Raw genomic sequence first — 25,817 nt, forward strand, 5'->3', positions numbered from 1 at the left:
CCGGAGGGCTCAGCCTGCTCCAGGCCAGCGCGCAGGCTCAACCCGGCTCCTCCAGTGGGATGGCCAAGGGCCATTCTAAAAATTACTGCCGCTAGGGTTTGTCAGGCGGCTGCTGGTGACTCCTCACTGGGTCTTCCTTCTCCCGCCCTCCCTTTCTCTCCACAGATCACCTCCCCAAAGGAGTCTCCCGTTAAACCTTCTTCACTACCAGCCGGGCTCTCACTTCATACCGGGCGAGAGAAGCTGGGACCCGCACTGCCAGCTCGTGCCTTCCGGATCCCAGGGTGTGTATGGCTGTGTGGGTGGGAGACGGTGGGGGTGTCTTAAGTGTTGGCGGCAATAGAGCTACTTTCCTGCGGGGCATCTCCAGCTGGGTGCTACAGGTCATGTCCCCTGATCTGAAGTTCAGAGGCAGAAAACTTTGTCCTGGAATTTGAGAAATGTTGTAACCGAGGAAACGGACTCAGTAACTGATATGTAGAAGTGATACCCTGTAAAAGTAAAATTACATGTGTTTTGTCATAATAGTGTTGTCTCTAAATCGTCTACCTTTTTATTCCACTGTTTTAGAGAGAAAATTCCTAGGGTTTGCTCAGGAGGTTTAGAGTTCCATCTCTAATGTCATTAGCAACCACTTTAACACGTGGTTCAGTTAACACAACCGTTCAGGGAAGATACAATTTTATCAGTTTTAACTGCATTAGTAGTGCAAAACTCAAATGTCCTCTTTGATTCCCCAAAATATAACTTCTCGATAAAACTGAACTCACCCCCACCCCCTGCAAATACCCTACATTTGTTATTTGACCTAAAATAAACCTAGAGTTTTGTTCTAAATGTACATTTATGGTTATCACGGCTCACGTTTCACATTGAAAACTCATTTCGGTGATGAAATGGCGAAGTGGAATCCCCGTTCTGATGGACTTCTCTAAAAATGGACAGCGAGGGCCAAGCTTGTTTCTATTCCGGGAGGCAGAGCTGACGAGACCCAACAGATGCAGCCACTGGAATGCGACAGAGACAGGGGGCAGGCACAGCTGACTCTCACCATTAGCCAGGAGTCCTGTGGGATCCCACTCCGGGGCACGAAAGCGGCAGCGACGCTTCGGCACACGGGCACGCCCAGGGTCTCACACTCGAAGTGACCCCTCTCCTGGAGGCTTTCTCCAGAGGCAGGCTTGAGAACAGGAATGATTTTTCTTTCAAGTCAACGCTTTTGCATGGACTGGCCCAATGACAGGTGAGGGTATGGTTATGTTTCTATTGCTTGGCAACATCAACCCAGCTGTTCTAGACATATTTTGGATTACAGACTTTTTCAGGAACTTTATGGGGGAAAAAAAAAAGAACAAAACCCAAAACTCTGAGCCATTTTACAGAAAAGTAACATGAAGACATCTGTACTGTGGATTTCAGAACAGTCCTCAGGGCTCATGGACCCATCTGGAACCAAACCTGGAGTGCAGCTGCCAGACAGAATACAGGTTACCCTATTAAATGTGAACTTCCTTATAAACTACAAATTCAAACAACTTTTAGTATGTGTGTCTGTAGTACTGCCTGTGATACACACACACACACACACATACACACACATATTACACACACACACACACACACACACACACGTGTGTGTGTGTGTGTGTGTATGTGTGTGTGTATATATATGTATGTGTGTGTGTGTGTGTATATATATATATATATATATATATATTCTTGTTTTATCTGCAATCCTAACTGCACAATTTTGCTTTATTTGTTGACTCTGACAGCTCAGAACTAGTTGAGTAGATCCTATCTATATAAAGAATCTTGTCTCCATTGGCTCATCTGTCTCTGAGAAAGAGTTAATTCTGGGCATTGAAATGCTGTTTGAGTAGAAGTGGCTCCAGTCCTGGCAGAAAATGCCAGCTGTGCAATAACCATGAGGCTTTTGAACTAAGGGGACGGAGCTCCGGTCTGACAAGAGGTTAAATGAAAATCGTCAAGGCTGCGTGCCTCATTCCAGCCTCGCAAACGGTTCCAGCAAGTTGATACGAAACTCGGTTCCAGTTCTGCAATAAGCAAAGGAATGTGAGTGTTCAAGACTCGGCTTGGGAGAAAGAACTAGAAACTCACATCCTAATTCCCTTATGAACATAAAAGACAAAGAAAGAGAAGAAAGGCCTTTTTATTAATATTTGCCAGGCTTGAATGTACATGTCTTTGATCCCAGCACTCGGAAGGAGTGGATCTCTGTGAGTTTGAGGCCAGCCTGATCTCTTGTCTCAAAAATATTTCTTTTTCAGCAAAACCAATACCAGTATTTTTGGACCCTGTGTCTTGAAGGCAGAAAATAGGATTATAGTTAACTTTGTGTTTAGAGTCTCAATGCCCTATAAATAAATCCAAGCACAGCTGTTTTCTAAGTTAAACATATAACCTTGACATCATATTTTTAAGAAAAAAAGTGGGAACTTCATGTTCAATCTGACCCTTACAAAGAATCACCAAATCCACAGAAGCTCATCTGAACTTACATTTTTGGTTGGTCCAACCTGTTGGAGTTTTGTGATCTTACCATAACCTTTAGCAGGAAAAAGAAACCCACAGAATTTATGTGTCTTCAAAAACTTCACTTTGTACTCAAAAACGTTTTTACTTTGATAATTGGGGCTGTGAAGAACTATTTCACAGTCTCCATGTGTACAATTTGATTTTATAAGCCATGGGTCTTCCTCGCTCAATCTCATTTTTTTTCATGTTGGAAAACGTTAGCTTTTCATCTTCTACAGGCTTTAACGGACCTTGGATTAAAGGGAAGCAAAATAGAGAAGAAGAGTATGGTGTGGGTTTGAGTCTTTGCTCCAACATACATTGCATATGACTCGTGTTACTATGGACAGTGTTTTAGCTCTCTGAATTTTGAATTCTCCATTTGTAAAATGAACACAGGACAAGATTTTTATTTTAAGATTTCTGCAGCATTTAAATTTAGAAAATTAAATCATAGGAAGTAGATAACCAGGACTCTAGCATACAGGAAGCCCTGCGTACTGAGTAAATCCTAGGTATATAACACCACTTAGGGAGAGATGGAGGTATCTATTTCCACTTAATGTGTATAGATGCACACTTGGTGATTTATATTTTGTAATTAACAATGTGCTTAAATTTGATAAGTACAAAAGATGATGGAAAATGTGATGATTTGCATAAGACTGCCTAGCTGCTAATCAGGTATAGAATACACCATCGTTGTGGAAACTGCTTAGGAGACGAGAGCCATGGTGGGCAGTGAGAAAAGGCTGGAGAATAGTGCCTGTTACCATTCTCCCCAGTTCCAGTGAGAGATTTTCTTAGAGGGATGGAGCAAGGAGAAGAGTCAGCGGCACCCACTGTCAGGATTATTATCAATTGTCACTATATCTGGGTTCCCTCCAAGGGATGAAGGTAGAGCTTTGGTAGGCTCCAGTAGGCCGGGGAGTCTCCTTTAACCCCCTACATCCAGTCCGGCCTCTCCTTTGACCCGAGAAGGAAGAGGCAGAAAGGACTGGCAGTGCCTTCAAATGTGCTCATCCTGTTTCACAAGCTCAGCTGCTGTGGATGACCCGCTCTTTCCAGCATGCCCTACTACGGTAGGAACCTTGTGAAAAGTGCAAGCCATGAATAGTTCCACGATCGATCTGGAAAATTCTTCTTCTCTTTGAGCATAAAGGTGTCAACTCATCAGAGCCCCCATGGGTGAGAACAACCCAAGCATGTGATTCAGGAAAACAGGGAAAGAGTCTTGAATATCCTCTCCAGGGAAACTTGGTAAGATCACAGAGCTCTCTCTTTAGCACTCTGTGGTCTGAACAGAGCCTCAGTGAATGGGAAACATGGTGATTACCTGGCCTCCAAGTCTAGGCCCTCAGAGTGGTTGGCCACAAAGCATGAGCTTGGCTGATCGGGGGGAAGCTGTAAAGACCTGTTAAACCCTCAGCAATCTTTCAGCTCATGTATAAGCTGAATCAAAAAGAATAGAATTCTTTCAGAATTGATTCCTCAGTGTGCAGGAATATTCTAGATTATTGAAGGCAAATGAGTAAATTAAAATGAGCTAAGTTGTTCGACTTTCCATATATATATATATATATATATATATATATACATATATATTCCTATGTTGCCTATTTATAACTGCTTCTTTTAAAAAAATTTATCAGTTCTTTGGAAATTTCATACCATGCATTTTGATCACATTCATAGCCCCTTCCCCGCCAGCCAACTCCTCCCAGATCCATTCTTCCTCTCCTACGCACCTAACATTTTTAAAATAACAATTTAAGAATTGTGTCTGACTTAAACAAACTTTATTCAAGTATAAATCAACATTTTAAAAGGGTTAAATTTCCAGACAAGATAATAACAATAGCATGACCATAAAAGAGTTTAACAGGTTTTAAATGTCTAAAATAACAATAGCATTTGATTCCTTGATTTATATGTTTTTGATCTTATTCATTTCACGATGTCCTTATTCTGGACTTCATAGTTTTCTGTTTAAAGGTTTGAATTATGAGTGTCATGTTGAAGAAGTCGGAGTTTATCCCTTAAATAGCCTGCTGGTAAATAATATCTATATTAATAGTTATACATGTTATGCATGTACAACATTCACTTGGAAAATAGTCTTTAATGGAACTAGTAATGTTTCAAGTACTTTTTACACCTTTGAGCACATAAGAAATACACAAGGCACTATTTATTCAGTATATAACATAGCATAATTAGCCATAGTATGTATACGGCATGTTGTCTTTATCTCAAAGACAATAATTTTGAATTATACCTAGGTTTTATTGGCGATATTACCAATTTCAAGACAAATGCTTTGAGAAAGTTTCAATTTCATTTTAGCAAGCAGTTCTCAAGATAGTAACTCTTAGGTCATAATACAAATCAGTAAACACATAGAGTCTAGATGGCTTTATGAAACTCAAGAAACTAATATCCCTGGTGCTCAGTGTGATCCAGAAGCGATTAAGCTGTGTTGTCCTTAGAGGTGCCAGCTGGCTCTTGAGTCATCACATTCTTGCCTTTTCTTTTCCTTCTTTTTTAATCCTTCTTTTTTGAAAATTTCATCATGAAATTCTTATCACATCTACCTCACTCCCACATTTCCCTCTCCTCCCTGAAACTCCCTCTGTGCCCCCATCCTGAATTCATCATGATCTCTTCTTTAATCATTATATATGTGTGTATATATGTATACATTATATATATATATATATGCATATACAACCTACTGAGTCTGTTTAACAGTGATCATGTGTACATGTGTCCAGAGATGACTGCTTGGGATTAGACAACCTACATGGGAAGTTTGTCCCTGAAGGCAATCCTCAGTAGCTTTTGACTACCTGTTGCTCTTCATCTAGGGGCTGGACCATGTGGGATTTCCATTGCCTGCATTGGCATGTCAACTAGTAGTGTCATTATACTAGTCTTGCTCAGGGAGCCATGTTGAGAGTTCATGGATGCTTTTTCTCCATCTTGTCTAGGGGACATCGTCTATTAATAGGCATCCTGGGCCTCTGTTTGTTACAACCTTTCTGCCCCCTCTTCCAAGATTTTCCAAGAGCCTTAGGCATAGGAGTCATGTTGCAGACATATTGGTCAGAGTTGGGCAGGCCACACTCACTTATTCTCTGCATTTTGGCAATTGTGAATCTCTATAATAGCTTCCAGCTTCTGGAAAAAGAAGCTTCTTTGATGAGGGGTGAGAATTACGCTTATCTGTGAGTATTAGGATGGGCGTTCAGAAAATAGAAATACATTGGTTTAGAAACTTGGGAGTAGTAGGGTCTCCTCTTGTGTATGACCTCTCATGCAAAGGGTAGTTGACTAGGTATATAGTACCAGGCATGAATTCCCTCCTATTGAGTGGGTCATAAGTCCACTTAGATAGCTGTTGGTCACTCCCACGATAAAAGCGCCACTATTTCACCATTTGGAGTATCTTGCTGGTCTAAGTCATTGTTGGTGGCCCAAAGGCTTTATAGCTGGGTAGGGCTATTGAATCTTGGCAACTTGTGTAGCACTTTCTGGTACTATGAAAGCCAGTCTTCAAGATGAGGCTTACAGGTCAGTTCTAGGTCCATCCTTCCAGGTCTTGTGTCCAAAGTGCATGGAGTCTTCAACAATAGACCTTTACCTTCAAATTCTGGAAGACATCCAAGAGCAACAGCAATAGCTTATATTGTTTGGGATTCTATTGGATTCTGCTGATCAATAACTGTAGAGGAAGGTTCTCATGTTTGGTACTGGAATTTTTGTTAGGTCATCCATGGCTCTTTGGGGGGTGCATTAACAACCCAAGCCATGTAACTTCTTTAAAATATGTATCTATATGTAATTTCAGGTAAACATGAAGTAGTATGATTCCCTGTATCTTTTCAAACTTCTGTAGTGTGATTTATTCCCCTCCTCTCCCTCTGTATTGCCCTCTTTCCCCAGACCTCTGTGGGGCGTTTACCCACCACCCCCACAGCTTCCCAGAGTTTTCTTGAGTGCGAGCAGCAGGAAATATTAGATAGAAGGATTTATAGCGGAGAATCTTGTGGAGATAAACAGATAGAAAATAAAGGATAGCCTCGAGAGGGCCTGGAACCTATTCCAACGGGCCCCGACTGTCTCTGGTCCAGGGTTTTTATAGAGACGCCAAGGGGTGGAGCAAAAGACCTCCTCCCCCAGCACAGCCAAGTGCAGACCATCTCAGACACCTGCACTCAGGCCCGTGGTCCTGATCATCCTCTATTCGGACCTGCTGGGTAAAGCCACGAGGAACCCCGGAACGGGCTCCCACAGGTCCCCCCTTCTTAATATATAAAAAAATAACTATTAATGGCTTACAGCAATCTCCATAGCTGTTACACCTCCCAGTATGGGAGTCGAGGATGATATAGATGGCATTTCTCTTTTGAATTAGGTCCAAGGTGACCACAGCAGTCTTAGCTGCCTCAAGCCCTTTCTAAACCAAAACTCTTAAGGCAACTACAAACTTAAAGAATCCCTTAGCTTCATCATTACCATTAACAGGTTAACATAAATATTGCTATACATAGTCACAATTCTCTCAATCTTACAACTCAAAACAAACTCTTAACAGAACCATTAGAATTAGCATATATGGTGCTATATATAGTTAACAATTTTCTCCGTCTTACAACCTTAACTCAATCATTTGAATTTTCTTGTTAACATAGGAAAAACTTCGATGTATTTACATCAAACTTAAATATTTTCTTAACTCCACAAAACCAGGGTGCATTAATATCAATAGGTTTCTGCGAACATAATTCAATCTCATAACTCCTCCTTTTCTTTATAATTTTTTAAACAAAGTCTCAAACCTAGTTAGAGGAACCCAAACTTATCTGTTTGAACCGTTCCATTTGTAACATAAAACCAGTTCCACAAGTAATTTCATTTTTACATAAACAGTTTCACAAAACAACTCATAAATCACCAGTTAATAAAGCATATACGCATACACAAAATTGCATCTTGATTCTAAGTAGAAATACATTTCTTCATTTAAACAGTTTCATTTTTAACCCAATTCCAGAAAACCGTTCCTAGGTCATTACTATAAGTAAGCTCAAAATTGTCCCATTGCAATGAAATCTCTATTGTTCATTTCATTTAAGTACCAAAATTCAAATGATAAATATTGGTACTAGCCTTCCAAATTTGAAGAAATCCATAACCAAAATGTTTTTGTAATTTTATCTCATTTTAAGTTCAAAAAGTTCAAACAAGAAATAAATTCTGGTATCAGGCTTTCACTTCCAAATATGAAGAGACGTTTTTCAACCAAAACTTTTTGCAGTTAATTTTTGTTCAAACAAGCGTCTCTGCAACTTTTGTTCTCAAAGACAGACCTTTTTAGTATAGTAATATTTTAAACCGCACCATTTTTGCTGTTAGCTCAGGTTTTTCTGTGCTGCGTTGATATTCCATGGATCTCAGCCGCGGATGCCTTGTGCTGGTTCCGGCGTCTGCCATTCTTAGCTTCTTAGCGGCTTCTGGAGCTTTTGAAACCATTCAGACTGCCTACTTTGCAGTCTACTAGGACACTATCTCCTATGTCTCAGGTGTTTTCACCATTTACATTAATAGACTCACACTTAACATTTACATACACTTTTTCGCAAACTCACATATAACATTTTTTTGCCTTGCAAAGCATTTAGACTCATATTCAACATTTACACGTTTTTACAAACTCACATAACATATTAACATCTACTTATTTATACTTTAAGGAAACTATAGAACTACTATAGCAAATATATTTCTTATTAATTCTTATATACTTATATTTTACAACTAGCATCTTACAAGCTTATTACTACATGTCTTAAGACTACCTTAGATATTTCTTACAAGCTTATATTCTTAAAGGAACTCTATAGATCTATTTTACAAACTTATATAGGCTACCATTAGTATATATCTAACTTAGCAAACACCTAAAGATTTCTTAACACAGATCTAACAAGACAGAATTTCTACAAACTCACATATCTTATTTTCATTTATCTACTTCTTACTCTTAATTATTATCACCATCTCTATCAGAAAGATTCTCTTAACTAGACAGGAAGTGTGTACATCATTTCTAAAGTTTACAGTTTATAGTCAGCTTTGTTATAAAGCACTGGGATTTAGTGAGTGTTGTCATTATAGAGTTGTGATACTTGTTGCTAGGGGATTGTAACATTCTCGGGACGAAACCACACTCCAAAGTTGCCAGATCTCTCAGCCGTTCCGGACCGGCAGAGATGCACTGTCAGCGGTAGACAGTTTTTAACTAGAGGCTGTCCCTTCACCCAAATTCATAATAGCTCCCCTAAGTACTTCAATTCAGACAAACGTTTCTATTACAGCAGCACTTTTGGTTTGCTCTACCAAAAAACTTCACTTCACACTGAGGGTGAAATTACCATATTTAGCTGCTGTAAAGCTCTTCGCCAAAAACTGTACAGTTATTAGGTGGTATTTTAAGGATTTTAAAGTGACTCGTTTGCTCTTATAGGTAGCTTTTTTGTCATCCAATTACCGTAAAAACTTTGCACAGCTATTAGGGTAAATAAGGCATTTTACCAACGGAGCCCCAAACCGCGAAGCGCCTAGTTGCGTATCCTTTCAATCTTTCATTGGAACTGATACTTAAACTTAGACAACTTTCCTTCTTTTTAAAAGCTGTATTTTAATTTTAGAGCTGACAAAAGTGTTTCAGGGCAATGTCGCCATCTTTAGTGGAAAAACTACCTTTCCCAGAATGTATTTTTCTTATATCAGTCCATAATAATATCAGTCCCATATCAGTCCCTTATATCAGTCCCTTATATCATTTCCCATATTTCTTATCGGGTTTGAGAGTCAACTGGTTCTCTTTTACCAGACTTGCTTACAAATTCTTGCCCGGGAGGTTTGAACAAAGTTTTTTGCTTTTGCAATGGGAGATTTGAACAAGCATTTTACATTTTCAGCTATGGCACATTGGGAGGTTTCTATTCTCCTCAGCTGGCTTTAACAGGTGTCTCTCCTTCATCAGACACTGGCCCCCGAATCAGAACCGCACCTGCCTCGTTAGCACGCATTGAGGCTGGCATTTCTGATAGCAACTTTCCTCGGGGCTTGTGTTTGTTTTAGCCAGTCAGTGAAAAACAAGATCATTTACAACAGCTTTTCCATAGCTCCTTCAGAGATTTTCTCCCACTGATTTATCTCATTTTGCTTGTTGCTTCCCCCCCCAGTTGCAGAGCTTCAGGTATCTGTCTGCGGCTCTGTACTTCTGCTAGCTGCCTTTGGAGGTAGGGGCTTCTTTTTCTCCCCCCGAATCTGCCTCAAATTCTAGCAGCTTTTTCAGGTCACATTTTCTGGGGAGGATTATGTCCCTTCTCTGTTTCTTCAGAGTCTTTCTCCCAGACAGTTCCCAGTTTGGTCTCAGTTTATCCCCTCTACCCCAGAAACAGTTTCCGACACTAGAGCGGTGGCTTTCCCTGCTCCTGAAGGTAGGGGCTTTTTGTCCGTTTGTTTTCGGGGTCTGTGTTGTTTGCGTACAGACTGAAAAATTTAACAAGGGAGGTTTTTGCCATTTCTAAACTCCCATTAGGACAGGTGTTTTGCCTCATCAGGCCTTCACCTGGCCCAGTCCCCCAATGGGTTGTGTTTGCTTGTCTGGGTGCTCAGGACAGAGCTTATGCCAAAGGCAGTCACCCCTTAGGGCTACACTCCCTCATCTCATCGGGAGTCAGTTGAAACAAAGCTTTTCTCAAAGAGGTGCTTTCTCTGACAGAAAAGCTTTACTCCTGGATAGTTCTGTTCTGCCCTGGCTGGGCTCTTTCCCCAGACAGCGTTCTGACTCGGCAGCATGACTGCTTCAGACACAGTTCAGCTTTACTGTTTTCCCAGAAAGGTCCTTTCTCTGATAGGAAAGCTTTTTCTCAGATTTCTTTTTGTAGTTGTGGACCTTTCAACCCGGGACTTGTAGGAAAGTGGACAACTGTGCCGTTCCCACCGGCTTTAGCTTTGTTTGTTCATTAGCAATCTTCCCCTGGGTCCTGCACCTTCCTGCCTCAGCTCTGTGCTCCAGGAAGTTTACAACGCAGGAACCCTACTATCCCCGAAATGCACTCCAACTCAGAGACGCTGGCCAGTCGCCTCTGGGTTTTTGCTCAGAAGCGAGGATACAATGCTAACAGTTTCAGGGAATCTTTGCATAGGACGATTAGGAGCACCTTTTCATTCTGAAATGCTCACTCAGAAACAAAACCCTTGATGCTTCAGCTCGGCTGTAACTGTGAAGCTTGGCTTTTTTGCTTTTCTCAGGCAAAGTTTCCTGCCCTTTTGGGCTCTCTGTAGCTCTTCACCCACACTCTCCTAAGCGTTTCCTTCAGGGTACTCTGACCACTGTCTTTTACCAGCTTGAAGAGACAGAGCTTACAAGGGGTTTTTAGAAACTTGTTCCTGCCTCCTGCATTGCAGGGAGGATTTTTTAATCTTGAGAACTTAGAGGGGTTTTGCTGTCTTAAGTTTGTTGTTTTCCCTTAGAGCTAATCACAGGTGGTCCCCATACTATCTTCAGGTGATTCTAATTTTTGTCCTTCTGAGAGAGTTAAAGGCTTTAGTTTCTAAGTTTCTTAAGAGAGAAAGATTAAGGCTTTTTAGAGAGATTTTCCCCCCAAGTTTTCCAAGAAAAGCTTTATAGTTTAAGAGAAAGGTGTTTTTTCCCCAGGAGAAAGACCAACTTTTCCCAAAACTTCCCAACTTTAAACTTTGACTTCTTACACCCCCATTTTTGCCTCAGGGAGAAATTACTTTCTCCTGCCGCTTGGATTTGGCATTTCAGCTGTCCCCAGGTCAAAAGCTTCCATAGGAAACTTTTTCTTCCCCATAAGCTCAAAGAAGAGCTTTTTTTACTACCCGAAAAGCCCAAAGAAAGATTTTTTCCCCAGTTTGCTTTCAAAGCCCCCAAAGTTAGAAAATTGAGTTTTTCTGTCTAGTTGCCTTACTTATTTTTTCCTACACAATCTTATACTTCTAAGTTTTTCCTAAACTATATTACTACCCTATATCTTATACTTATCACAGATAGAAATTGAGAAAGGGATAGAAGATAGAAAATTTTGACAGAAGAGAATTTCGCTGCAGCATCGGACATCCTTCCAGTCCGCTTTCCTTTTCTCTCGAGGATAAAACCCCTGCCTCACCAAAAATATATATATATAAAAATATATATATTCCATAACACCGGCATGCCTTTCCACTGGCAGGGCTAACTCAGCACTTTCACCAAAAACTCTGTAATAAAACTATTATTTTCCTTTATCTTTAGTCCCTATTAATTTGTCTTAAGTCCCTGTTCATTTGTCTTTAGTCCCCCCTTTTTTTGTCCCTTTTTTCTTTAGTCCCTTTTTTCCCCCTTTCTTTAGTCCCTTTTTTTCCCCTTTCTTTAGTCCCTTTTTTTCCCCTTTCTTTAGTCCCTTTTTTTCCCCTTTCTTTAGTCCCTTTTTTTCTTTAGTCCCTGTTCAGGCGCCATTCTGTGGGGCGTTTACCCACCACCCCCACAGCTTCCCAGAGTTTTCTTGAGTGCGAGCAGCAGGAAATATTAGATAGAAGGATTTATAGCGGAGAATCTTGTGGAGATAAACAGATAGAAAATAAAGGATAGCCTCGAGAGGGCCTGGAACCTATTCCAACGGGCCCCGACTGTCTCTGGTCCAGGGTTTTTATAGAGACGCCAAGGGGTGGAGCAAAAGACCTCCTCCCCCAGCACAGCCAAGTGCAGACCATCTCAGACACCTGCACTCAGGCCCGTGGTCCTGATCATCCTCTATTCGGACCTGCTGGGTAAAGCCACGAGGAACCCCGGAACGGGCTCCCACACAGACCTAGTTAAAGCCTGCCCCCATTTTTCCATTCCTCCCTGGATCTCACTATTCCCCACTCTAGAGTTGCCCCTTGGTCCCTTCTCACATATCTGCTTTCTGTAGTTACTCTAAATTCCATGTTCACATCTAAAGATCCGGGCCTTAAAATGACAGATGAGAGAAACTGCAAGCTTCAAGTTTCTCAGTCTGTTTACCTCACTAAGAATATTTACTAGTTTCATCCATTTAATTGCAAAGCTCATGGTCTCATTTTTTTCTTTAAAATCGAGTAATATTCCATTGTGCATGTATCACAATTTTATTATCCGTTCATCAGCTGAAGACCATTTAGGTTGTTTCCATTTCCTAGCTACTGTGACTAGACATCACTGAAAGCCATTGAGCAAGCATCAATACTGAGTCCTTTGAGCATATGCTAAGGAGTGGGATCTTAGTTGCTTTTTTATTGCCATGATAAAATATCATCACCAAGGCAACTAATAAAAGAAAGCATTTAATTTTTTTGGGGGGGGGAAGGGGGCTCATGGTTCCAGAGGGTTAGAGTCCATGACCATCATGCTGGGGAGCATGGCAGCAGGCAGACAGGTGTGGTGCTAGAGCAGCAGCTGAGATCTTACATGTTGAAACAACAACCATAAGGCAGAGAGAGAGAGAGAGAGAGAGAGAGAGAGAGAGAGGGAGGGAGGGAGGGAGGGAGGGAGGGAGAGAGAGAGAGAGAGAGACAGAGACAGAGAGAGAGAGAGAGACAGAGACAGAGACAGAGACAGAGACAGAGAGAGAGACAGAGAGAGAGACAGAGAGAGAGAGAGAGAGAGAGAGCTGGGAATGGCATGGACATTTGAAACTTAAAACCCACCCCCAGCAGCACATCTTCTCCAACAAGGCCATACCTCCTAAACCTTCTCAAATAGTTCTACCAACTGGGGACCAAGCATTACAATATATGAGCTCATGAGGGCCATTGATTCAGAGCACCACAAGTGGGAGGTTTAGTTTTAGGTTTTTGAGCATTCACCACAAGGATTTCCTGAGTGGCTATGCCAGTTTGCAGCCCACCAACAGTGAATGATTGTTTCTCCTTTTCCTCCTCCTCACCAGAATTTATCAGTTGTTTCCTTGAGCTTATCCGTTCTGACTGGGGTAAGAGAAGATCTTAAAGTTATTTTAATTTGTATTTCCCTAAGTGCTGAAGATGATAAACACTTTCTGAGATATCTCTTAGTAATTTTTATTTATTCTTTTGAGGACTCTGTTCAGATCCATAGCTCCTTTTTAATTGGTCTTTTGTTTCCTTGACACTGTTTTCTGAGTTTTTTATGTATTCTGAATGTTAATCCTGTCAGATGTGGGATTCTCCCCCTCTGTGGGCTTCCTTTTTATTCGGTTGATTGTTTTCTTTGTCATACAAAATGTTTTCATTTTATGAAGTCCCATTTGTCAGATATTGACCTTAATTCCTGTGCAAATGGAGTCCAGTACAGAAAGTCCTTTCTTGTACGTCTATCTTGTAGGACACTGCCCATGTTTGTTTGTTTGATTCTAGCAATTTCAGTATTTCAGGTTTCACATTTGATCTATTGGAAGTTAAATTATTATGAAGGGATATAGATGCAGGTCCAATTTTATTCCCCTACATGTGGACGTTCAGTTTTCCCAGCACCATTTGTTGAGAATGTTTCTCTTCTCTGGTTGTGAGGTTTTGGCCTCTTTGCCAAATATTGGATGTCTCTAGTTATGTGCATTCACATTTGATTTTCTATTTTGTTCCATTGTTCTCATGTCTGTCTTCGTGCCAGTACCAGACTGATTTTATTACAATATCTCTGTAGAATACATTGAAATTTGGAGTAGTAATCCTTGGGGGGGGGGAGAGGCTGTTCTTTTTGCTTAGGATTGCTTTGGCTATCCTGGGTCTTTTGTGATTCCATATGACTTTTAGGAGGTTTTTTAAAAAATTTTATGTGAAGAACTATGTAGGTATTTTGATTGAGATTGCATTGAATCTATAAATTGTTTTTGGTAGAGTGGTCATTTTCACAATATTCTATCAATCTTTGACAATGAGATGTCTTCCATTTTCTAGTGTGTTTCTCAATTGCTTTCTTTAGAGATTTAAATTTTTCATTGTACAGGTCAATCACCTCTTTGGTTAGGTTTATTCCTAGATATTTTATTTTCTCTGAGGCTATTGTCAATGGGAGCATGTCCATAATCTCTTTCATAGCATATTTGGTTTTGGTATACAGAAAGGCTGCTGGCTTTTGTAAGTATATTTTGTATTCTGCCACTTTGCTGAATTGTTGATTATTTCTAGAAGATTTTTGGTGGAATTTTTTTGTATTTCTTATATATATGTATAATATATCATCTATGAATATGGATGATTTCACTTCTCCTTCTCCTCTTCGTGTCCCCTTCTTGTCCTTCTGTTGCCTAGCTAGTGTTCTGGCACTATATTGAAGAAGAGTGAGGGATAGTGGACAGCCCTGTCTCACCCTAATTTTGATTGAATTACTTCAAGCTTTTCTCCACTTAGGATGACGTTGGCTGTAGGTTTGTCATATGTCTTTACTATGTTGAAGTATGTCCTCTTCAGTCCTACTTCTCTAGGCCTTTATTAATTATTATGAAGGCATGTTGGATTTTGTCAAAGGCTTTTTCTGCATCTATTGATATGATCATGTGAATTTTTCTTTAAAACTGTTTATATGATTTATTACATTTACAGACTTATCCCCTCTCACTGCTACTGAACACTCTCCCAAGCAATTCCTCTCTGTCTCTCTCTGTCTGTCTCTCTCTCTGTCTGTCTCTCTCTATCTGCATCAATCCACTGAATCACTAATTAGGGTTGCTTGTATGAGCCTGGGCAGGGAATTATTTACTGGAGCATGAGTTGCTACCCAGTGGCTGCACTCCTTGAGAAAATGACTTGTCTTCCCCACACACACACACCGCAGCCACTAACTGCCAAGCCCCTCCTCCACCCATGATGGAATAGTGACAGCCTCATTTTCTACAGTCGTGTAAAGACATCCAGGGCTTCTGTGATTTCACGGGTGTCGTGACCAAGTCATGTCCACATGTCTATTTACAACATCCTTCCTCATTCTTTAGCCAATATTTTGTCTGCCCCCTCTTCTGGAGTGTCTCCTGAACCTTGGAGGTGGGGGAAATATAGATGTCCCATAGAGGTCTGAACCCTTTACAGTTCACACAATTCTCAGCACTTGAACCAACTAGGTTCTTTGCATCAACTGCATAAAGGGTCTCTGACCAGGGCTGAGAGCAGCACTGGCCTTTGGCTAGCTATAAACATATCTATTTAGAAAACACCTTTACAATGTATCCATGTACCAAGGCATCGGTAGTAGATCCCTGCCTAAGCTTATGACTTACTTTATCATTGACTTTTTAAATATATATGTGTGTGTGTGTGTGTGTGTGTGTGTGTGTGTGTGTGTGTGTGTGTAATTTTTATGTGCATCTGTGTTTTTGCCATGGGTGTCAGGGTCCCCTGAAACTGGAGTTAAAGACAGGTATGAGCTGCCATGTGGGTGCTGGGAATTGAACTCAGGTCCTATGGAAGAAGAGTCAGCACTCTCAACGCCTGAGCCATCTCTCCAGCCCTATCATCAACTTCTAAGCAGGTCACACATCAGGAACAAATTCCCTCTAGCAAAGGAGAGCTGACCTCCAAGCAGAAGGCAGTGAGCTACCCCTGAAGGAGCTATGGCCCTGCTGCACCACTGTGCACAGCTTGCCGGGCAGCACAGTAAATTACAGCACGCCGGGTGAGAGTATCGCCGACTCTTCTGCCCGTGTTAGCCTGTTTAACAGCTTTCCGAACTGTGAAAGCTAGCCAGCAGAGAGGAAGCTTCCAGTTCAGCTCAGCTCCAGCTTAATTTCTCTGCGTTCCCCCTGACCAGCAACTTTTAAGGATTTATAGCAAATTTAGAATTGGAGATTTTAGTTAAATAAGCCACAGCTTTTAGAAACAGCATTAGCCAATGCTAACTCTCTTTAGGCCCTTTTTAAAAATTTATTTTTAATTAGCCTACATTGCACCTAAGTTTTGGTTAATTCTTCCCCAGCCTCCTCCTCTCTCCCATCTCCCTACCCTTGTCCCTTCTTAACCCTTTGTAGCCCCAGTATGACAGATACACCAGGCTGCTTCAGTCCCAACCCAAGTGCTGACACTGGCCGGATGCTCCGGCATCATCCATTCCCAGGGTTAGTTGACCCAGCAGGTGAGAGTGTTCTTTTCTTCCTGTGGTCAACAGAGGCTGAAAGAGGTCCAAAGGTCACACTATGGATAAGTAGCAGAATTGGTACTGGTACTGTGTTTTCGTGTCATTCAGTATGAAATGCGATCTAATTTCCCTTGTAATATCTTCTTTCAGTCATAAATTATTTAGAAGTACATTGTTTAATTTCCAAAGTTTGAAATCCAGGTTTTCTCGGATAACCTGCAAGTATTTCTAACTTCATTCCATTGTTATCAAACAGTGTATTCTACATAGAAACCCTGTGACTTCAATGCTTTTCCGTTGGCTGAGGCATTTCTGGTGACTCTGTGAATGTGCCATGTACACATTAGTAGAATTTGTATCTTACAGTTGCATGTAATGTTCTATTAAGTCAGTGATTACTAATGTTCAGATTTTGTTAACTGAACTTTTTTTTCTAGTTCCATCAATTGTTGAGTTAACTTTTTCATATATAATTGTGAATTGTTTATTTCTGTCTATAATCCTGTCATTTGTTAGTTCATGTATTTTGAAGCTCAATAATTATGAGCATATACATTTATAATTGTTACATCTTCGTATTGAGTTTATATTTATATCATTATGAAGTTCTATCATTAATAAAAAAAATTTCTTTAAGTCTATTTTACCTGACACTAAAAAAGCTACTAGGACTTTCTTATGTTAATTATTGCCTCAGTAAATATTTTTATAAGCACTCATTTTCTACTTATCTGCGTCTATACAGTGAGTCTCTTATAGACAGCATATTGATTCTGCTTTTGTTTATCTGTTCTGACAACCTATGCATTTTAATGCTTTGCCATTAATACTGAGTGTCATCACTAATACATTTGTTTAACATTAAATTGTTGTTTGTCCCCTCCAACTTTCTTGTCTTCTTTTGAATTCCCAGCTATATTCAGAATATCTTAAATAGTTGCTCTAGAGCTGTGTTGTCCAACACAAATACTCATCAGCCACTTGGGGCTACTAAATGCTTAAAATGTGACTAACTCAAAGCAAGACATACTAAATTCTAAGTGTACTCAAGATTTTGAAAATTTAGTATGAAAACATACAATAGCATATCAATAATTTCATAAAATTATATGTGACATGATAATATTTTGTATTTGCATTAATTTAGCATTAATTTCAACTGTTCATTTTTATCTTTCTAATACAGCTGCTCAGGCTTTTAGATAGCATATATGACTCATATTTCTATAGGACAGCATTGCTCTAGACTACTGGTTCTCCACTTGGAGATTCAAGATCCTGTTGAGTTTCCCTTTTCGGAATCTTTTACAGAATTTCCCCTCAGGTTCTAGTGAATGTAGTTCCCACAATCTCTGCTGCCCAGCTGCTCTTCAAATCAGAAATACTTCCTGTTGGAACTGCAGCTGTCTTGTGCAGGGCCAGCTCTAGCCTGCTCTTGGGCTAAAAGCCATCAAAACGCTCTTTGCAACTGCCAACTCCCTGCAAAATTGTCCTCACTTTTTGCTCTATGATGTCTTCAGTATCTTCTCCTGCTCCCCCCACTTCCACTCTTACCTCTAGCTTACAGTTATAATGTTGTAAGCTAATTAGAAACTTATTAAGGAAAAGGGAATTCCTCATTTAAAGAAGACATGGAGACTAACGGGTAAAGAAAACACTTAAAACTATAAATTAGACATAATTGATTCTGAAGTTCATTGGTCATATTTACTCAGAATCTTCTGCCAACCTTTTCCCCAGAGCCTCGGCATATCAGAATGTTAAAAACTGGAGATCTGACTATAAATATTTTATATGCGTTAAGCAAACAAAATTGTGAACACCAGCCAGCTGCTGCCCCAAGCCCGTCTGAATCCTTCTTACCCTTTCAGCTGTCTCTCAGCATGCCCTGAACCTCATCATAATCCAGAACTGAAGACTTATACAGGGGACCTCAGAAAGCTTCAACACTGTGGTCTGGGTCCTTTCTGGTTAGTAGGGGTCCTGTTTTATCAGTTGTGTTTTTAAATATCACCTCTACACCTACATGCCACTAACAAAGTAACCGTCTAATAATAAATAAACAGAACTGTCTTAGTTAGGGTTACTACTGCTGTGATGAAACACTGTGACCACACCAACTAGGGGAGGAAAGGGTTCTTTCAGCTTATACTTCCATATCACAAGTAATCATCAAAGGAAGTCAGGATAGGAACCCAAGCAGGACAAGGACCTGAAGGCAGCAATAGATGCAGAGACCATGGAGGGGTGCTGCTTACTGGCTTGCTCCTCATAGCTTACTCAGCCTGCTTTCTTATAGAACCCAGGACTATCAGCCCAGGGATAGCCCCACCCACAACAGGATGGGCCTCCCCCATCAATCACTAATTAAGAAAATGCCCTGCAAGTTTGTCTACAACCTGATATTATAGAGGTATTTTCTCAATTGAGGTTCCCTTCTCTCTGATGACTTTAGCATGTATCAACTTGACATAAAACCAACCAGCACAAGAATATTTAGCTTTTTAGTCTGAAGCACACAGATCACTCTTCCAAGCTCGGGCTTTCCTCGAAAGCCCATTATGTGCATGAATAAAACATTGGCTATCTATTCCAAGGACCCAGACAAGGCCTGCCTTTCCTCTGATATAAACGTAGCTTCTTGCTTTTGGCTTTACATTTGCCACATCTTGCCAGCACAAATCACATGTTTACTGCTCTGTTATTTCCAGAAAACTGCTGAATAATGGATATCATATAACTTCTTGTTGAGCAAAGTGTTTTTAAAATTTCCTCAAACAAACTCAACAAGGGGACACTCAGCACATAAGTGCAATTTTGGAAAGTAACTGCAAAACCCATTGAGAAAGGACATATGGCCTTTAAAGAAATGTGAATATGAATATGAGGATTTGAGCAAAGCGAGAAAAAGCAGCCCCACATTGAGCAGATGCTACTGATTCCCGCTATGTCCTAGTGGGCAGGCACAGGAACCCATGCTGTGCTGGGGGCAGGGTCACGAGGACACGCATCCTTTCTTTTAAATCCTCTGGCAAACCCTGTATACTACATAAGGTTCACTAAATTCTAGCTACCTGTGTTGCTTCAAGTATTGTAAACATGATATGGTAAATGTTGCTAAAAGGCTCTTCTTATTGTGATATTTTGTAATTTTACATAGATTCCTAAATTTTAATATTGATGTTGAGGAAAACCTTCAAGGTAGTCATAGTTCACTTTCTGGTTAAGCCTTTCAAATGTTTCCATTCCAAAATTACTGTGCATTTGAACCAGAGAACTGCTCATTGCTGCTGGGTCATAATTGCTTGGCAATACACCCTCTGGGAGATTTCATTCGAAAACACACACCTTTCTAGAATCATTTTCAGTGTTTGGGGCTTGAAATAATGTCACTGAGATGTGCATCTCTCTTAATATCTTTAAAACACATTTTGTTTAAATAAGAACGAACCTACTTTATGCAATTATATGTTTCTAGCGTAACAGTTCGAAGTCCCAAGCACAACTGCAATCGACATCTCCTCCTCTTTCAGGGAGCTCTTGACTGCGACAGCGGTGTGGCTAACATGGCACCCAAAAAGAAGGCTATCAAAAAGAACAAAGCGGAGATCAATGAGATGACTATCATCGTAGAAGACAGCCCCCTAAGCAAGTTGAATGCTCTAAATGGGCTCCTAGAGGGAGGCAACAGCCTTAGCTGTGTTTCTTCTGAACTAACAGACACTTCCTACGGCCCCAACCTCCTGGAAGGCTTAAGTAAAATGCGGCAAGAGAGCTTCCTCTGTGACTTAGTCATTGGTACCAAAACCAAATCCTTTGATGTTCATAAATCGGTGATGGCTTCATGCAGTGAATACTTTTACAACATCCTGAAGAAGGATCCATCAACGAAGAGGGTAGACCTCAATGACATCGCCCCTTTAGGCCTAGCCACAGTGATTGCATATGCGTACACGGGAAAGCTGACCCTCTCTCTATACACAATAGGGAGCATCATTTCTGCTGCTGTGTACCTTCAGATCCACACCCTCGTAAAGATGTGCAGTGATTTTCTGATACGAGAGATCAGCGTTGAGAACTGCATGTATGTTGTTAACATCGCTGAAACATATTGCCTGAAAAACGCAAAAGCAACAGCCCAGAAATTTATCCGGGATAATTTCATTGAATTTGCGGAATCAGAACAATTTATGAAGCTTACGTTTGAACAGATTAATGAGCTTCTCATAGACGATGACTTACAATTGCCTTCTGAGCTGGTGGCGTTCCAGATTGCAATGAAATGGCTAGAATTTGACCCAAAGAGAGTGAAACATGCAGCAGACCTTTTAAGTAACATTCGATTTGGTACCATTTCTGCACAAGACCTGGTCAATTATGTTCAGACTGTCCCAAGAATGATGCAAGATGCTGATTGTCATAAACTGCTTGTGGACGCCATGAACTATCACTTGCTACCTTATCATCAAAACACGTTGCAATCTAGGCGAACAAGAATTAGAGGTGGCTGCCGAGTTCTCATCACTGTTGGGGGACGCCCTGGCCTGACTGAGAAGTCCCTCAGTCGAGACATTTTGTATAGAGACCCTGAAAATGGATGGAGCAAACTTACGGAAATGCCAGCCAAGAGTTTTAACCAGTGTGTGGCTGTGATGGACGGATTCCTTTATGTAGCTGGCGGTGAGGACCAGAATGACGCAAGAAACCAAGCGAAGCACGCGGTCAGCAATTTCTGCAGGTACCTAGTGCTTTGTTGATAATGCGAATGAGTCGAAATGTGAAGAAACTGCCTTGACCCAGAATTAATGTCTAACATCTTAGCTCATTGACCATCCAGTAGTGGTAGAATGCTTTAGATATTCTCATCATTTCATATAAAGTGCATTCAAGATATATGTACCCTAGATTTCTTTTTTTCACTTTTTAATATTTGTTACTTAGCATAAAAAGGGATGGATTTCATTTTGGCATTTTTGTACATACAGGCCATTACACTTTCTTATGCGTATCTCTTGCCCGCTCTCCTCACATGCTCCTGCCTCTCTCTTATTGGTCCCCTTGCTGCTTCCCTGGAATCCTCTGCTTCCATGTCACATGAATTCTGTTACCCCCCTTCTCTGAAAATCTCTTTCTCCGCTTTCATGGTCCCCTTTCTGTTTTCATCATGCATACGCATCAAACATAACCAAGAGGCAAAATTATTATGATATCCTTTATTGTCTCATTATATGTGTGTACCCACCACTTACCAAGAACCCAAACAAAGCATTGGAGAAGTGGATCCGTGGTTAAAAGCACCACTGCTCCTGCAGAGGACCCAAGTTTGGCACCACATCAGGTGGCCCACACCAGCCTGTAACTCCAGCACCAGGGCATCCAACACCCTCTTCTGGTCTCCAAGCACTCACACACCCATATCCACGCAGAGACACACATGCACACACACACACTTTATATACATATATATACATGAATACATATATACACACATTACATATGTATATATGTAATCATTTATATGTAAATATATTTATGCTTATATATTTATTATATATGATTTATATTTACATATAAATAATAAATCAAGATAATTATTTTGTTATTATAGCATATATTTTTATGTAATTTAAAGATACACTTTATATTTATATGTGTAAATATATTGTTTTTAAAAAAATAATCCAAGCAATTGATTTTCAGACTTTTTATACCTTTCCGGTTCTGAGCCTTAAATCCAGTGCCTCACCCATGTCAATCAAGCACTCCAGCTCTGAGCCCCAGAACTGAGTCCACATCTTCAGCCCCGGTGCTCAGTTCTTATCTGTACTTACAGTTTTGTTTGGGAGTGAAAGTGGACAAAGGTGAACTCTGTTTACAGAGCTTCTGCACTCTGTGAACAAGGAAGCCCGAGGTCACTGGCTCCACCTCTTTCGCTTCTGCCGGGTCTCTCACCGTTTAATACTCAAGCCAGTTTTCTTTGTGTTGATTTATATACTGAAAAATTCTATGAACTGGAACTTTTACCAGTGGAAAACTAGTAAGAGAGACCAAGCCTTTCTTGATGCTGTAGACATAATTCCATTGATCTCCTGACAGGCTCAGAGGGGTGGCTTAGCTTTCTCTCGGGGCAATGAATAGCCAGAACAGACATGCCAAGGAGAAGTTTGCAGAAGAAATCCAATCAGGCATCTCCTATCCTAATTAAGCAGCAAGAAAGAGCTAGGGGGCCATTGATGTCTGAAAAACAGGTAGAATCACCTCTAACATACAGATTCCCTCTTCAGGTACCCAACATCTGTCCTGTGACCCATTTTGCATGTCTCTTAAATCCCGGGGTGGGGGCCGTATTAGAGGAAAGAGTTCTGTAGGATCGGTTTTGTTGTTTGGTTTGGTTTTTTGTTTTGTTTGGGGGTATGGCTAAAGGAAACGTCTTCTGAATGGGGAGAGAGGGAAGTATCTTTTTTTCCCCCTGAATGAGAGGAGGGGGAGCAATATCTGTGTGGTGGTGGGTGGGTGGGTGGTGGTGGTAAGGTCAGGGTTCCCACTTATACGTTGCTGGGCAAGATGAGCTCCCCTGCTTCTGCAATCAAGCTGTCTTCCTGTCATCTCAGGTACGATCCTCGCTTCAACACCTGGATCCACCTGGGCAGCATGAACCAGAAACGCACGCACTTCAGCCTGAGCGTCTTCAACGGGCTCCTGTACGCGGTGGGTGGCCGCAACGCGGAGGGCAGCCTGGCTTCGCTGGAGTGCTACGTGCCCTCCACCAACCAGTGGCAGCCCAAGGCGCCGCTCGAGGTGGCACGCTGCTGCCACGCCAGCGCCGTGGCCGACGGCCGCGTGATCGTGACGGGCGGCTACATCGGCAGCGCGTACTCGCGCTCCGTGTGCGCCTACGACCCCGCGCACGACGCGTGGCAGGAGCTGCCCGAGCTGAGCACGCCGCGAGGCTGGCACTGCGCGGTGGCGTTGGGCGACCGGGTGTACGTGATGGGGGGCAGCCAGCTGGGGCCGCGCGGGGAGCGCGTGGACGTGCTCACGGTGGAGAGCTTCAGCCCCGCAGCGCGCCAGTGGAGCTTCGTGGCGCCGCTGCCCGTGGGGGTGAGCACGGCGGGGGTCTCGGCGCTGCACGGCCGCGCGTACCTGCTGGGCGGCTGGAACGAGGGCGAGAAGAAGTACAAGAAATGCATCCAGTGCTTCAACCCTGAGCTCAACGAGTGGACAGAGGACGACGAGCTGCCCGAGGCCACCGTGGGCGTGTCGTGCTGCACACTGGCCATGCCCAACAGCGTGTCCCGCGAGTCACGGGCCAGCTCGGTGTCCTCCGTGCCGGTCAGTATCTGAACGCATAGCTTCCCAGAGGCTCATGGTCAAACTGTGAGTGGGCCACAAGGAAAATACACACCACTTACTACAGTGATGGTGATTCAAATTGATCTAGAGGAATGTCTGGGCGGCTCTAAATTCTTAGTTTGGCATCATCTACCTCAGTCTTTCCCCACCTCCCAACAAAATAGAGGGCTGTAGGCAACAGAGGAAGCAATTTCGACCTGCAGCCACTGGGTGGCAAACGGAGTTTGTTGCAGGCACTCTTCCAAGGAGCATGCTTCCTGAATTCATAGCTGAGATTTTCTTTCCTACACGGGAAACTTACGTGACTATGCAATTCCCTATTCAAAGGTGTATTTTCCTCTCAGGTCCTTTTGGGGGAATGGAAAATACTCCTTTCAGTTTTTCAAAATTGTCTATATCTATAAACACTTAATTTTATATTTCAACATAAAAATGTCTGTCTCCTTACTTGAGTGAAAAGAGCTTTTAAAGACATCTCATGATACAGTCCAAAGCTTTAAACAAGATGTGGCCGGAAAGCAACACATTCTACCTGGGATCTACAGTCATTTTCTATCTTAATATCCCACTCTCAGAAAAGGAACGGTTTTCGGCCATCTAATTTACAGTGTAAATTTTTCTTAGAAATGATTTGATCGCTTATCCATCTCTTATTCTCTTATCATTATATATGGAGAGACTTTTTTTTTCTTTTTTTCTTTCTTTCTTTTTTTTTTTTGGTTCTGAGTGGTGAACCAAGGACCTCATACGTGCTAGATAAGTGCTTGCCGGGGAGCTTCATCTCCAGTCCTCATTTTATTCTTTTTTTTTTTTTTTTTTTTTTTTTGGTTTTTCGAGACAGGGTTTCTCTGTGTAGCTTTGCGCCTTTCCTGGAACTTGCTTTGTAGATCAGGCTGGCCTCGAACTCACAGAGATCCGCCTGACTCTGCCTCCCGAGTACTGGGATTAAAGGCGTACACTTATTCTATTTTTTTGAGACAGACTCACTGGGTAGACCAGGCTAGCCTCAAACTCCCAGAGATCAGCCTGCCTAAGCCTCCTGAGTGCTGAGATTAAAGGCATGCGCTACCACTCCCAGCGCTGTTTTTATGTTATTTATTTTAAAGTAGGGCTTTACTAGGTTACCTAGGTTAGCCTTGACTTTAAAACCCTCCTGCTTCAGCCTCCCCAGTAGCTGGGATTACAGACCTATACCACCAGGTACAGTTTTACCCTACACTGACATGGTTAAATTGCTTCTAACATGAGCCCGAACAATCACCAAATAACACTATGTTCTCGAGTGTTGTTAACTTCGGCTTACCTTTCTGGCCGTATAGCCAATAGCAGTAATTTTATTAGCCCTCTCTTTCACACCGCGATGATGAAGGAAACATTTGGGATGCTTGTATTTGGCAATAACTGGATGGATGGACGGGTTCACCTGTTGAGGAATGTGGTTTGTTTCTCCTAATATCTAACTTAAAATATTCTTAAAATATTAAGCCCATAATATATGCTCTTTATGATTTACTTTTACTACTATCACTCCAAATTGCTTTGCAAATCAAAGTGTATTTTTTTTTTGAGTCAGGGTCCCTATGTAGCTCTGACTGTCCTAGAACTCAGTGGGTAGACCAAGCTGACCTCCAACTGGGATCCTCTCGTCCCTGCCTCCCGAATGCTGGGATTGGAGGTGTGTGCCACCCTGCCTGGCAACGTATATTTTCCCGCTGCCATTTCCTTGACTTATCTGCCAAGTCTGGGGGAGAAGGGAAGGATTGTAGTAAATGATGCATATTTC

The 25,817-nt window shown here is 41.6% G+C and overlaps 1 protein-coding gene across 3 annotated transcripts; it reads left to right on the forward strand.

Moving 5' to 3' along the window:
- Klhl31 (kelch like family member 31) lies at positions 1–24,690 on the forward strand. 3 transcript variants are annotated; one of them, XM_006973718.4, is made up of 4 exons: positions 1–284; positions 18,553–18,651; positions 20,215–21,419; positions 23,293–24,690. In XM_006973718.4, the coding sequence occupies exons 3-4, from the start codon at positions 20,248–20,250 to the stop codon at positions 24,023–24,025; spliced, it is 1,905 nt and encodes a 634-aa protein (XP_006973780.1). In that variant the 5' UTR covers positions 1–284; positions 18,553–18,651; positions 20,215–20,247; the 3' UTR covers positions 24,026–24,690. The 3 variants fall into 3 exon arrangements, with proteins under 3 accessions (XP_006973780.1, XP_076432823.1, XP_015848037.1); XM_076576708.1 differs by lacking the exon at positions 18,553–18,651 and having other exon boundaries at positions 20,160–21,419; XM_015992551.3 differs by lacking the exon at positions 18,553–18,651 and having other exon boundaries at positions 2–284.
- Positions 24,691–25,817: the final 1,127 nt, after the last annotated feature.

This window comes from Peromyscus maniculatus, chromosome 7, assembly GCF_049852395.1.
Source record: "Peromyscus maniculatus bairdii isolate BWxNUB_F1_BW_parent chromosome 7, HU_Pman_BW_mat_3.1, whole genome shotgun sequence".
Lineage (NCBI taxonomy): Eukaryota > Metazoa > Chordata > Mammalia > Rodentia > Cricetidae > Peromyscus > Peromyscus maniculatus.

Excerpts from the sequence above, each read along its gene's own strand:
- Klhl31 (XM_006973718.4), top strand. The coding sequence starts at position 20,248 with ATGGCACCCAAAAAGAAGGCTATCAAAAAGAACAAAGCGGAGATCAAT. Across the intron at positions 21,420-23,292 it reads GCGGTCAGCAATTTCTGCAG|GTACGATCCTCGCTTCAACA; the intron begins GTACCTAGTGCT and ends CTGTCATCTCAG.